Source organism: Accipiter gentilis, chromosome 4, assembly GCF_929443795.1.
Source record: "Accipiter gentilis chromosome 4, bAccGen1.1, whole genome shotgun sequence".
Taxonomy (NCBI): domain Eukaryota; kingdom Metazoa; phylum Chordata; class Aves; order Accipitriformes; family Accipitridae; genus Astur; species Astur gentilis.
Genome location: NC_064883.1, coordinates 31,232,184 through 31,247,572, shown reverse-complemented (window position 1 = coordinate 31,247,572; position 15,389 = coordinate 31,232,184). Strand labels below are relative to the sequence as shown.

Below are 15,389 nucleotides of genomic sequence, written 5' to 3'. Positions count from 1 at the left end.
TTTTGTCAGTCTTTCTATACTTTGAAATTGCTTGTTATTTTTCAGTTGAGTATGGAAGTAATGGTTAGTGCAAGTTCTTTGAGTGACAGCATAAACCCTTCACTGCCACCATTTGTCATGTGATGGCAGGAGTTCTGTAATTGGATACATACTACTTCAGGGCATGGGTGTTTTTCTCAATTTAAAATATTTTATAAGAAAGGTGATTATAGAACAAGCAGTTGTAACTCTGTGTTCAAACAGATGCACTTTTCTGAGTAATGATAAATATTTAACTTCTAAGATTTTAGTTTTTTCCTAGGAATTGTGAAATTATCATCGAAGCATCATATTCTGTCATTCACACTCATGTTGAGCGAGTGCTAGGTTTTTTTATAGTGCTTCATAGTGACATAAAATACCAGTGTGCCTTAGAGAACTGAAATACCTTTGGCTTTGTCAGATTTATAAATCTTTTTTGTTAGATGACTCTAACATGAAATAATTGTGTATCTTGTCCAATTATTGTGCAAAATATAAGGCTGTCCTGGTTTATCTAGGAATTTATTTAATACATTTTTGTCTTTTTTAAATATACATTGGAGAAGTATACCACAGGCTGAAATCATAGTTTTGATCCTTGAGTATGTTTATTTTAATTCAAAAAAACCCCATCTAGCTTTTAAAAAAATCATTGTATAGTTTAGTACACTTTGTATCACGTTAGTATGGTCATTTGGTGCTGGGAGATTTCAAACTTCAATTAGCCGTGTAAATGTGTTCTTTAGCGTCAACTCTCGCTTTGCTGGAACCCCTGCTGCCTTTATATCATTAACATAAATGCAGGTGCAAATAGCATTTATGTACTTTGATAGAAAGCAGTTGGAGACATTTCACTGTGGGACACGACACTTTCAGATTGTGTACATCTGTTCAAATAATGTATCCAAGCCAGTGACATGAATGCAAGGATAAAAACATCTGCCCCTGAGACCATTTGCCGTAGAGCAGATGCTTACATCTTTATTTATGCAGATGGCTTGTGTGATGAGCTAAGCAATGATGAAAGCAAGGAAGTTTGACAAAGATTTCAGGGTATTGCTTGGCATGGGAAAATATGTTGGTAAGAGGGCTTCGTTTTCAGATGTTGACCAAAAGGAGAACATCTGTTATAAATACCGATGTTTTTAGTAACATGGACGTGTTGTTTGGGACGTTAACTAGATTAACACAAAATCAGTAAAGGACTTCAAAAAAATCTCTTTGCATAAAAATTGTACTGCACTCATAGAAGATCCTAAATAGTTTAATAGAAGTGATTGCTGTTAACAGAAAGGCTCACCTGCTTTCCTTAAGATGTTCTCAAGTTTATCCATGCCATTGAATTGACTGAAAAGTTTGCAAAGGTAGCGTATTTTGAAATAATAACTCGTCACGGAGTTGTTCAGAGGCTGCGTGCAGTGCTGTAACAGATTTCATGACCTTGGGGATTTTGTACTAGAAGCCATATTTAGCGTGACAAAATTCTTAGGCAAGTAGTTCAGCCTTTCTGTTGTTTGCAGATTGCTGTAGGGTAGTCGACGTGAGTCGCAGACCGAAGCCGAGCTGGCGCTTCAGAGAAGGAACGGCAAGTGCCGCGGCAGGGCTCGCCCGGCTCGGGCGGAGGCCGGAGGCAGCGGTGACGGGCGCCCGACTCCCCCTGCTGGACTCTGCGCCAAGGGGCTCCTTTGTCTGCCGGCGCCCGCCCGCTACACGGGAATTTAATTAGAAGAGAGCTGATGTTTCGGCACATGGCAAGTTAAGGATATCATCCTTGGCCTGCGTTCCTGTTGACTGCGTTCCGGTTTAATTCCCTCGCATCTTGGCACCTGTTACTGATAAATTGTCACTTATCAGCAGTGTGTTCAATCAGTTCCTTTACAGCACATCCAGTACCTTCTTTTGAGAACCGGTGCTGCCTTTAAACAATACAGTGGCTAGCGTGGGCAGGCTTAGCAACGCCAATAAGCGTTGCAAATAATTGTAATCGTGCACAGGGGGAGGAAAAACACCCAGATACTGTAATTAAGAGTGTTTTCTGCTCCATCCTGCTGCCAGAAATGCCTGGCTATGTCCAGGTTCAGCAACAAGTGATAATTTTATATGTTCTGAAAACTGATGTCTTCCTAGCCAGGACCATAGTCTTTCTGAAGACGTTTTAGTTTTCTTATGCTCTACAGGGCTGTGTCTGTCTTTGAAAAAATATACATATCTATATGAAGTACTGTGGAGATCCTCTAATCTTTATTTTTGTTTTTTTTAATCTTTATTTTTGTTTCTTTTAATCTTTATTTTCTTCTTTTTAATCCTTAGTGGAACTGGCTACAGGTTGCAGTGTTTTGTGTATGTCAGCCAGAGCTATAGAGTCCTTTTCTGAAGAAATTTGGGTCATGATGAAAGAAAAGGGGGGACAGCTAGAGCAAACAAAAAAACCTGGACAGAGATTCCCCATTCAAAAGTTAGGTCACTTAGGCAATTTTCAAAAGAAATGAGCTATTTAGAAAATCCCTTAGATAATACTTTCTAGCTATCATCGAACTTTAACAATGTGTTCTATATTCTAACCCTTTCTTTGGGGAATGATTTCCCCTTTCTTTGGGGAAGACTCAAAATGGGCCAGGTCAAGACTGACAGTCTTCTGAGCCTCTGCTCGTCTTTAATGAGGGAGCACTTTCCGAGGTTTGTACGACAGAAGTCACCATACAGGTGCTTTTAGTGCTTCAAGTAAAATATATTTGCTCTATTGAGTCAAAGTGGTGAATTAATTGTTTGTTTTCTCTTGCATACAGGCTCTCTTCAGAAAGAAGTGTTCTGATTTTCACAAAAAAGTGATAGTCTATTAAAGGAATAATAATTTTGCTCTTCTGTTGTGCTCTCTATTTGCACATCAGTATTTGCAAAAAATAAATTTGGGGAGTAAGAGGCATAATTCCCTTACTGCAATCAGATGTACGTGTTCTCTGTGCCATGCATGGAAGGGAGGAGGGTTGAACTCTCAGTAAGATGGAAGACAGATTCTATCCTCTGCTTGTTTGAAAGGGGAGCAAGAGTCTAGTCATAAAATATTTTACGCTTTATTTGTAGGATGGTTCTACTTGACCCTTTTGTTCTGCATAGTTTCTGAAGAATTCTGCCTTCATTTTTGTAGCAGACCTGGTCATTATTGTTTCCTGCGCTCTAAGGAAAAAATAAGTCTATTAATTACCACTTACATTAGGCATATCAAGATTTTGTCCAGGTTGATGTGATCTTGATAGACCTTTTAAGAAGGACTTTACATTGACATTGACTTTACAGTGAATGAATTACTGTTTAGGTCTGTATCTTTCTTGAAGCTCGCTGAAAGGAATTTCGACTGGCAGTTCTCCCAGAAAATAATTTTTTAAAAATCCAATTACAATCTTTCCTTTTGAATCTTCTGTTTATCCCCACTTTCTAAAGTACCTAATTTATATTTGCAATGCCGCTAAAGGTTTATGAATTATGAGTTTATGACCAGTGCTTTCATCACCTTCTTCAGCTATTTTCTGAACAATTAGTTCCCCCAAGTGGCTGCATTACTGAAGCCTTGCTTCACAAATCTCCAGGGATGGTACCCTTTATGGAGCAGAATGACTGGGCAAAACTGACAAAGATAAACCACTGGATTTGCAGTGATACCAAAATAATTTCCATTTGACTCAATTGAGTCCTCTTGAGTCCTCTTGGAGCAGCATGGTTTCTAGGTAATGCCCAATTGAAGTTTGACATGGTTGGTTGCTGAAGCTAGTAGAGGCATTTTGAAGTTGAAACACAGTCTTTGATATATCTAACAGTCTCTCTCTCAGAGAGAAGTTCCATGCTTAAGCAGAAAAGAACCAGTGTTTTGATCTTCAGTAGTTACTTGTGTGGTTGCAGAGGCCAGGCACCATCTTGAGCCCACAGATTTATCTGCATAAACCTTATTCCCAAGTTCTCTTACTGCCATAGTGAGAAAAATCTGTGTGTGATTTCTTCAGCTGCAGAGGTGGAAAAAGTTATTAGTAATTACAGATGCTTTATGTCTAGCTCTCTTTATGTCAGTTTTAATTTCTTAATATGAAAATATTTTGATCTGCTTAAAACCTATTAATTATGTTAACCTTAATATGAAATGAGTAGCTTATAACTTGAAAGACTGTGCCTTCAAAAAAATGGAAAGCTTTTAAAGTTCACAAACACTGCATGAGAGGTGTTAAGAGAACATGTGGATCTGCTAATAAATGTATTTTAAATTCATTGCAAAGGACTGTTTCGAAATCTCATATGTATACATGTTCTGACTTTTAGGAAAGACTTCCAAGACTTTCGTCCTTTATACAGTAGCACAGAAATGGCTTTTTTTTTTTCATAGGAGGTTGTGTTAAGCCCACTTTTTATATAAAATGTTGCTTTTAAATTATGATTTACCCACATGTGGCTAATACATTTGATATTACAACTCAAAGTTTACCTCAAAGCTGTTGGCCACTTGTTGTTCCCTTTAGAAATAGGATTTCATACATATTTTAAAAGTTATTTGTGTTGGGAACATACAGAGATACGTGAAATCGAAATATATGAGAAATCCAAAATGGTGTCTTAGATTATTATTGTTGCTAACGCTGATAATATAGTATTAAGATGCATTGATTTCTTGATGTGTTAACTTCTGTTTAACATATCTGCTTTTGCATGGGTATTGGTTTATGTTACACTTTTCTCTGAGGACAGAGATACTGGAGCCAAGATGCTGGCGAGATTCTATTGGCAGAAAGAAGCCTTAATTGGAGAAAGAAACCTTAGAGTTATAGAATGGTTTGGGTTGGGAGAGACCGTTAAACATCATCTAGTCCAATGCTCCTGCAATAAGCAGGAACATCTTCAACTAGATCAGGTTGCTCAGAGCCCCGTCCAACCTGACCTTGAATGTTCCCAGGGATGGGATATCTACCACCTCTCTGGGCAACCTGTGCCAGTGTTTCACCACCCTCATCGTAAAAAATTTCTTCCTTATATCGATTCTGAATCTACCTTCTTTTAGTTTAAACCATTACCCCTTGTCCTATCACTACAGGCGGTGTTAAGAAGTCTGTCCCCATCTTTCTTATAAGGCCCCTTTAGGTACTGGAAGGCCTCTACAAGGTCTCCCCAGAGCCTTCTCTTCTTCAGGCTGAACAACCCCAACTCTCTCAGCCTTTCCTCATAGGAGAGGCATTCCATCCCTCTGGTCACTTTCATGGCCCTCCTCTGGATCTGCTCCAGAAGGTCCATGTCTTTCCTGTACTGAGGATTCTGGAGCTGAACGTAGTACTGCGGTGGGGTCTCAGCAGAGCAGAGGGGCAGAATCACCTCCTTTGACCTGCTTGCCATGCTTCTTTTGATGCAGCTCAGGATACGGTTGGCTTTCTGGGCTGCAAGCACACATTGCCGGCTCATGTCCAGCTTTTCATCCACCAGTGCCCCCAAGTCCTTCTCTGCAGGTCTGCTCTCAGTCCCTTCATCCCACATCCTATATTGGTACCAGGCGTTGCCCCAACCCTTGTGCAGGACCTTGCACTTGGCCTTGTTGAACCTCATGATGTTCACATGGGCCCAATTCTTGAGCTTGTCCAGGTCCCTCTGAATGGCATCTTGTCCCGCAGGCATGTCAACTGCAACACTCAGCTTGGTGTCTGTTGTCTCCAAACTTGCTGAGGGTGCACTTAATCCCACTATCTATGTCATTGATGAAGATGTTAAACAGTACTTGTCCCAATATGGACCCCTGAGGGACACGACTTGTCACTGAACTCCATCTGGACATTGAGCTGTTGACCACCACTTTCTGTATGTGGTCACCCAGCCAATTCCTTATCCACTGAATAGTCCATCTATCAAATCTATATCTCACCAATTTAGAGAGAAGAATGTTGTGGGTGACTGTGTCAAAGGCCTTATAGAAGTCCAGATAGATGACAGCATTTTAATGAAGCAACTCCTATGTATACTTCCAAACAACAGAGGAAAGCAATTCTGGAAATTGAGAAAGTGGAGCTACCTAACAGCAGAGATTAATACTTTTTTCCTCCATCTTTTTTTTTCTTTTTCTTTTGCATAAGCTATGTTATATAGTAATTTTCTGAAAAGAAAATCTGTATAAACTTTGGCATATATCAATATAGGGTTGATAGTGCAATAAGGAGTTTCGGGAAAAAAACAAGACTGAATTAGACAGTAAACTGAAGAACTTACCTAAATATGAACTATGTACCCATGATCTTGGATTACTGTATGAGTTATCTCTCCAAAATGACTGTTTATGCCAAAACTAGTTTTAGCTTATTCCCACACTGAAAAGTGTCGCTAGAAATTTTAAGGTTGAACATCTGTCCTAATGGAGTCTAGTTAATGTCAAAAAAACATTTTTATTGTGTAACTTTGCTGTTGTAAAGCTCTCTTCTACTAAGAAGAGTCTTTTGGAGACTATTTAAGGAATCCAGGAAGCATCCCACTTCTCACAGAATTTTTGAAGTACACCGTAATCCTAATCCCTTAAGATAATAAACTTGCACAGATGATAAAGCAAAGACCTTTCTAACTGATAAAATGCTTAGTGCACAACTAGCAAATCACATTGATGCTTAAATCAGAATTAATTATATATAGCTTTAAAGAGGTCTAATATTATCTTTTAGAATTTTAATGAACTATTTTGGTCTTGGTCCTCCTGTGGTACACCAGCACATGTTTTCTAAGCTTATTTGTCCATTCTCTATCTTCATGTTTGTGTGAATGATGTACTGTGATTTTCCAATCTTGCATTTGAATACATCTTTATATTCTTTATTTTTCTAATCTATTTTAAATGGCATAAAAGGACTACTATGTAGATAGAATTATATTAATCCTTACAAAAATCAAGTGCTAAAAAGGTAAGAAATGCAAGATATGAGGTTGTCCCTGTGGCTTAAATGCTTCTCATTTCCAAATCACACGTAATAGTAATGTTCGTCACCCATCTTAAGCCTACATTTAATTCCCATATCCCACCTTGACTCTTTGGCCTAGACACTTTCCAAGTCTCATTTCTAGTTCTCTTGTCCTCTTCCTGCTTGCCCTGTATATATACTAGTTTCTCTTCCACACTGTCAGCTCAGCAGTTGAGAGGAGAGGCCATTTCCTTCTTCCAGCTTGGGTGTTTGGACCAAAAGCTATAGTTTTAAGAAAAATCCGGCCCAGTCTGAAGCAGGAATGCATTCAATAGAAGGTAATCACTGGAAAAATTAGCTCCTTAAAGTATCTGTTGAACACATGCCAAGAGCTTTCAACTTTGCCAAATTTGGGCAGCTTTTCACAGACAAGAGAGACATTGCTGTATCAAATACAAAGGTCTTCATCTAATGCACAGATGTGTTACTAGATTCTTCTTTTTTTTTTTTTAAATGCAGTCACACCTTGGAATGGCTGGCATTTTCTCTTGAAATTAATTTTAGACAATTATGAGGCAAATACCAAGAACAGAACGTTCCACCCAAACAGTTTTTATTAGGCAAAGATAGAAACAACTGCAAATTAATTGTTAAAATGTAAAGAGTTGAGCAGTTCTGATTTGTAGGCTTTATTACCAACCTTACTTTGTATAGCTGTGTGGCAAAACTAGTTTTGAACATAGAAGGCCAAATTCTATTTTCTAGAATATCTGCAGTACCATTGATTTACATGGGATTACAGAAAGTGTAAATCAGCGTAGAATTTAGCCCCCCGTGTTTAAAAGCCTCACTAAAGCTACTAAACCTTCATTTTTTCTGAGTTTTTTGTTTTGGTGCTGTTGACTGTCTGCCATGATACTGAAGCTAAAGCATCCCATCTGTTTACCACATTAACCAGCTTTACTCAGTTATTAAGCTATCACCTTGCATTTGGTGTGTAATATATTAGATTTTAAAACATTTTTTGAGGAGAGAAAAATGGCAAAGAGCAAGAAGCAGTAGCTTTCTTAATGCATTAACTGGAAGTTAACGTTTTATATTATCATTTTATATTGTCTTTTTCTGGTTTTTGTTGGTTTGGGGGGTCGTTTGGGGTTGTTTTGTCCTGGGATCTATTTATAACTGACTGAAGCACTTTTGCAGGTGGTGTTTTTTTGCATGCTAATCCTGCAGAGAAACATTGTGTCCAACAAAGTATGCTGGGTCAGCAAAAACAAGAAACTTGTGCTGGAAAGACAGTATCCACAGGTACATAGCTTGTATGGAGATTTGGCAAAACGAATGATTAACCATTACTGAGAGAAATAAATCTAGTATTGTCTGTTTGAAAGTTGTGCATTTTTTTATTTCCCATAGAACAGATATTCTTCTTCTCGAAGTCAGCGAAAGACTCAGCAATGTAAACACGCGTTTAATAAAGTAATTCATTAATCTTTTTCATCTGTATTCTGCCTTTCCCTTGAAAACAAGATGATCTTTTTGTGTTATTTTCTGTCACTTGTCCAGTCATACACAAATTAAATACATATCTACATATGAGGTGGTTCTACAAGGATTATTTAAAAAATTTAACGCTATTACACAGTGGTTTCTGGCATTTTGGTGTTTTATTTTAATGTTCAAAATAGATCAGATTAGTGGGGAAAATTAAATTTTTTTCTGATGCTTTCTACAGTGTCTGAGTTCAGCAATGTTACGTGCTTTACATAGAGAGCGAACTGAAGGAGATACAAAAAGAAGGCAGAACAGACTGGAGTAGACCAGACTTGAACGATGTAGGAGGGAAGGGGAACCGTGAATGAACAGCAGCCCCATGGAAGGCTTTCTTTCCTCCAGAGGACTCTTCCCACGATGGCTATATCAGAGACTTTGATGCATCATTGATTTTTTTTTAGTTGGTGTATCATTGTCCGGTCCTATACAATTTTAAAGTTATTTAGAGGGGGTGAAAGCTTATGACATCCTGCAAGTTTGAGTGATTTGATACTTGCAGGTACTAGCATGGTAACCATTAATCTTTTAATAGAGACTTTTAAAGTAAATGGATTGAATTGCATTTGCTTTAACCTTATGCTTAATTATTTAAAAGTGTCTGCCTGTTGCCCTAACTCCATGCCTGTTTGAAAGACTGAGAACACAGAAGTTAAAAATGAGCTTCATGTCATTCAGATATTAAATCTAATGTTTTCATTCATTTCTTTTATTCTTAATGAAAATTTTAGATAAAGTATAAAATTTTTTTGCCTTACAGCGGAGGACCTGTAGACTGACTTGTAGAAATAATGTTGGCTAAAACCAAGGACTGTCCTCAAAAATGCCATTGCAGAGCCTCCCTTAAGTGAAAATTCCCCTTCTTAGATGCAAGACTTCATGAGTTTGCGTAGGCATGAAGGCTTTTCCTCAGGTCACAACTAACGAGTCAAAAAGAGTCCTTTGAATTGGAGACAGAAATAATTTGGAAGAAGGCATGGAATAGAAGTGCAATGTCCCTGAAAGATGCATATTAAGTTTCCCAGTGGCCTTCTGGTAGCCAGACAGCCAGAGTGTATTCAAGTCCTTCAGTGTCAAGAGTAGTAAAGACATGAATTATTGTAGCGATCTCTGTGTGCAAAGGCAATTGTTGAAACTTCTTGCCAAGTATAAATGGGAAAAATAGTTTTGGTCACTGGTGATACTTGCATACTCTGGGTGCGGTCAGTAGGACCTCTGGTCTGTGAATTGACTGGTTCTTTTTTCGTGAACCAAGATGCTAAATAGTCTTCCACCAGTTCTTCCAATTAGCTTTCCCAGTCCACAAGCAAAATCTTGACCGAGTCCGAAGGACCATCAGACAGCTAGTCTGCATCTAGCTCATCTCTATATTTAGACACTGGCTAAGCTGCTTAAACTACAGCAATTATTTTGGATGGAGGGAAATACAGAGTTGAGTATCCTTTGCTTACCAGAGGCACTGCAATTAATATTTCTGCACTAAACTGCCTAATGTAAACTTGGGGGGAAAAAAAGAAAGTTGTACTGAAGGCTGATACCAAACATAGCTTGCCTGGAAGATGTATTTATGATAAAATTATGCTAGTTGGAAAAAAAGCATTTGTATAAAAATCCCTTCTCAAACAGTTATATCAATGCTTAGAATTGATGTAAGAATAATATTGATCTAAATGGACCTTGTTTCAAAGAGCACTGTGTGGTTAATTTTCATGAAGGTCTTGGCTTCTAGAATGATACTTTCTGGTGGAGTGCTGAGAAAATATGTGGACTTTCTTTTAACGAAAAGTGGGATTACTGCCTAATTTTGCAATAGGCAGGTCAGTGTATTTGAGAAGCATATGCTTATTTTTAAAGCTACTGTCATGCATTATTTCTACAAATATTTCCTCCTAAACTCAAATTAACCTTTCTTTTGTGGTGCTTTGGCTGCCATTTCTGCACTTTTGTAGAGGTGGCATGTCCATAGCAAAACTTCCGTCTTTTCCTGAACTCACATCATTTGCTACCATTGGTTGTAGAGCGGGTGCCTTACAACTTGGAGTGTAAATTAGCACAGGTAGCAGTCTGCTGAAGTGCTGGCTTTCCTAAAAAGTTTATGCAAATCAGTGAATGAGATTTTGAAATAGAGAGAGGTACAAACCAAACATGAGAGAAAATGGAAGCTGCTTTGTGGCAAGCTGAATAGCTGCTGATTTGGAAGAAGTCTTTAACATCAGTATATGGCAAGCATAAGCTGGAAAAATAAGAGCAGACTCGGTCCCCTAAAGGAAAAATACACTTGTGCTGTCATCTGCTGTATTTAAGCTGTACAGTTTGACCTGTAACTAGCATTGAAGTTCAGGGCTAGTTTGGTTAATGATTACAATACTTTACATCATTTTATTGTACTTCTCAGAAGCTCTTAAAAGTGTTTCCTCAAAACCGGCAACCAAAAGATAACCCTGCAGGAAACGAAAAATAATCCGAGTATTATTAGCAATCTTAACAGTTGGAAAGGTAAAGGTTTCTATATGTTTAGTGATTGTAGATTGGCGAAAATGGAAGTTCTTAGTGAGAAATAGTACATGCTTCTAGCTTTTGGAGAATAAAAAAGGCTGTAGGGAAACAGAATTTTAAACTTAACCATGTTTCTGCTTTTTCCAGGTTGCACAAACTCTGTAGGCCTTGACTTAACCCTGTGTAAAGGGATCTCTATATTTGTGCAGGATTTCCATATGTACAGTCATCCAGTCTGCACAGAATATCTAGAAATTCTGGACATCTCTACAGACATGGAGCAGAAAGAAAGTTATGGTAGTGCCCAGTAGTTTCACTTAATTGGAGGATCAAGAAGATGTATAGTAGACTTGGGGTTTGATGCTGTGGATGGCAATAAAAGGATCAAAGGCTTATGCCCTGCATAGTTATTACTCCATGAACCTGCTGTAGGTCAAAGAGGTTTGAGAAGCATCAGACCTACTATGTATGAACTGTAGAGTTCATACGTGATTGCTCACTGAATCTAGCATGTCCTGAAGGCAGTGGATTTACTGCACATGTGCATACCATGAACATGCACGTATATCTGTCCAGGAGTTCTGGTCATGAAATATGATAGCTCTGTAACTTACAGTGCATGTTACAAAGTGTGTGATATCTGAAAAGAACACCCAGGGTTAAGATAAACTTATTGGAATTTCCAGTGTTGGTAGTGATTCACAGTTACCTCTTTAAGTCCATAACAATGTATAAATGTATTCGTAATACAAGCCTTTAAAATGGTAAGGAATGGAAACATCCCTATGGAATTACGTTACTGCAGTAGTTCAAGGTCCCAGCACTTACTCTTACATATTCTATTCAGATGTGATTCCCCTCTGAAATTTTTCTTACATTTTTGCCTTCCAAAATTGCCTTTCTGCTTGGGATCTTTATAGTTGAATTTTCAGTGGTTGAGATTGCTGGGAATTTTTAATTCTTTTGGGATAGGAATTATTTTAATTCTTCTGGGATAGGAAACCTATCCCAGTTTTTGAGAACCGGGAGTATTGGTAGTTGATTTGGGAGTGGATAATGAGGCTGTTATATGAAATGGTAGTGGTACGATTAACTATACATCAAATCCCTTTTTATGGAGTGTCTGAAAGGTCAGTGTATATCTCTGCTGCTCAATGCAGATTATATTTTACACATTTTACCATTTTCCTTTATTTTTATTTTTTTACTTAATTATCCTCACATTCTTCTTTACTAAAAATGTTTGTGACATTTACCAACGCAAGTAGAAACAGGCAGGAACTGTGATATAGCCTTCATAAATTGCATCTTTCAAGAAAACATTTGAATAACTTACTACAGTAGTTCTACTGTGGATTAAAGGCACATAAGTAATATGTGTGATTGGGTATTTAAGAATGGTACATCTTCTGTCAAGTCCTCTTTGATTTTATTGCGCATTATTGGCATGTTTTATAGCAGTAATTTTAAGACTTCAACTGGTAAGCTTTGGTCTGTATCTCATAAAACCCACAAATTCTAAATGTTACAGAAACTCTGAAAGACAGCATGACTGTGGTTGAGAGATATGATCAGAGCAGGTGCTCAGAGGAGTTCTGCATCGTGGAGTTTAAATCATGTCCTTGTTAGTTCTTCCAGCTGAATATTGCCAGCATGCTAGTGCAGCTTTTGCAGGGCAGAAGAGGCTTATAAGTGTGTTTGCTCTGAAATGCCATGTAGTTTCTAACCTAGAATGAAACATTCGTTCAAGATTAGCTTAAGGGAGGGTGAGAGGCGAGGCATTGCATATCTATATTCAAGCACATTGCTTCAGGGAGTATTTTTGTTTTGTCCGTGAAACTTTTGCAACTCTAAAATTAATTTAGTAGTCATTTAAATACCTAAATATTTTTAGTAATTTTGCATATAATAGTATCCTTTGTAAGGATTTTTTTTTAATACAGTAATTTGTTAGAAAGAAACACTATATATTGTATTACATCTTTTTTATGTTATTATTACAGATAAACACAGTTCCCCTTCAGATATAATACGAAGTTTTCAGAAGAAAAGTCAGCTTAGGACCATTGCTCCAAAAGTGGTACCCAAAATGTTAACATCTGGAGTGGTTTCTTGTCTTCAGTCATCTTTACCCGAGCAAAATACACCAATTTCAGCTGCAGGTTCTAAACCGCTGGTGGTACCAACTCAAAACTATGCTGTCATGCAGGTGGCTGGTCATGAGGGGACTTTTTCTCTGTTGGCCTTGCCATATGTTGCCCCTGCCCTAACGCAGCAAGTCCAGCAGTCAAATGTGGCCCCTTCTGAAAACCTAAAGCTGCCTATCCCTAGATACCAATCTGTAAGAAATAAATTCCTGAGTGACAAAAAACTGGCACAAATCTCTGTTTCGGGTGCACATAACAAGATTCCTACCAAAGCATTGATCTCATCACAGACTTCCCCCATGACTACTTTAACTGAAGACTGTCCCGAAACTCATTCTAGCTCAGATTCAACTGAGCAAGTGATGCCAACAGACCGTGACTCAGCTGAAATGACGGTTGCCGCATTAGTAAATAAAAGCAATTGTGTGGAATCTGGATGTCCTTTAGTGAACAAAACTGAAATTGCTAACGGTAATGTTTCTGGACCATCTGTAGTTAAAGACTCTTTATCCAAGCGGGCAAGTACAATTAATCCCATGAAACTAAGTCTACGCTCTGTGAAGACAGCATCTGAAACCACAAGAGAGTCATTCATAATGTCTGAGAAACTGAAGGAAAAACCCACAAATTCTGCAAATTCTGTTGCTGTCCTGTCACCAGCAGTTTTTGGCAGTACAGTACAGATGACTCCATTGGCACCAAAAGGAAAACTTCCTATTTTGCCTTACTCGAGGATGAAAAATTCAGTGTTCTGTAAATTTAAGCAGAATACTAATGTTACAGATGTATCTGGTCCTTCACTAGGATCTGAGTGTGAAAAAATACCATCTTTGGCGAAAACCTTTCATGTTCCTACTAAAGCATCTGATAAGCGATTAGCTGTATCATTTATACAAGTCCCCAAACCAACCGTTCGAGAAAGCACCTTCTCTCCATCCAATAAAGTGGATGTCGACAGTCTTAAAAAATTGAACAGTGCAGCCTCTAAAAGAAGAGGCAGGAAGAGAAGAGCTCCAGATGATTTATTGGCTTTTCAGACCAAGCGAAGGAAATGCATCATTAATAAGTTTAGAGAAGGAAGAGAGAGGGCGAAAGTTGATCTTCAGCCACCTGAAGACAAAAAAGCAGAGGCAGTGAAAAAATACCGTAGTATTAGGCCAAAACCAGTGGTAGTTGTGCAGGCTTTTGCACCACTGACTGCTGCAGCAATAGTAGAGACACCATCTCCTGAGCAGATAGACCAAGATATTGTTTTAAATAGTTCACTTCCCAATAAATATTTAAGTTACAAGCAGAGTGATGCTACATCGGTTAAATCAAGTGATATAAGTAGAAGTGCATCTTCAGCTGTACCTAAGCCGTCACATAAATGTCATGTTTGTAACCATATCTTCCAGTTTAAACATCATCTTCAGGACCACATGAACACACATACAAACAAACGGCCTTACAGTTGTCGAATTTGCCGGAAAGCATATATTCATTCTGGAAGCCTGAGCACGCATATGAAACTTCACCACAATGAAGGCAAGCCCAAAAAGCTTGTGTGCTGTGAATTCTGTGCTAAAGTTTTTGGCCATGCAAAAGTGTATTTTGGCCACCTCAGAGAAGTGCACAGGGTTGTTATCAGCACAGAGCCCTCTAGTAGCGAGCAACAGCTGCAAGATGCTTTAAAGAAGAGAGACACGAATATAAAAGAGGCAGAAGAAGCAACAGAGAGGTGAGTGTTTTCACTGATTAAATGCTAATGAAAATGGGATTTCAGGTTGTCGGTGGAAATTCGTAAACATCACCGTTACGGCAACTGTTGCTTCTCCCCCTCAAAGTGAGATTCCTAATGGTTTAAATATTTTGTTAAGGAATCTAGTCAATCCATTATTAGACCATCCAGCATATTTTAGCTGATTTATTGAATATAAATTGTTACTGACACTTGACTATCCAAGGTAATTTTGCATATATTCTACTAATACCCATTATACTGCCAGTGGAGCTATTTTGGTCAGTTCATTTCTCACAGCTAACGCTTTTTCTGTTAATCCGTGCTGTCTTCTGTGTCCTACCCATTTGGGGTTTTTCCCCAGAAGATAAGTGAACCAACTGCAATAAGTGAAAAGCAATTCGTATTTCAGTATTAGCTCGTAGTTTATTTACCCTATTAAATATCATTATCCCATCTCCTTCTCTGGAGTGCTGTGAGCTAGTTCATCTTGTGTGTTGATTATTGCTGCTTTTGCGATCACTTAGCCAAGTAGAAAAGTTAACATTT

The 15,389-nt window shown here is 38.2% G+C and overlaps 1 protein-coding gene across 11 annotated transcripts in view; it reads left to right on the top strand.

The window, feature by feature from the left end:
- ZNF438 (zinc finger protein 438) overlaps nucleotides 1-15,389 on the top strand; it is a 54,747-nt gene that overhangs the window by 35,994 nt on the left and 3,364 nt on the right. For 7 of the 11 annotated variants that reach the window (XM_049798404.1, XM_049798402.1, XM_049798401.1 and 4 more), the window contains 2 exons: nucleotides 8,130-8,234; nucleotides 12,977-14,840. In XM_049798404.1, the coding sequence (XP_049654361.1) occupies nucleotides 8,130-8,234; nucleotides 12,977-14,840 (1,969 nt within the window). Of the gene's footprint in view, nucleotides 1-8,129; nucleotides 8,235-8,317; nucleotides 8,406-11,727; nucleotides 12,104-12,976; nucleotides 14,841-15,389 lie in introns of those variants that run through there. The other 4 variants (XM_049798409.1, XM_049798408.1, XM_049798411.1 and 1 more) reach the window with 3 other exon arrangements.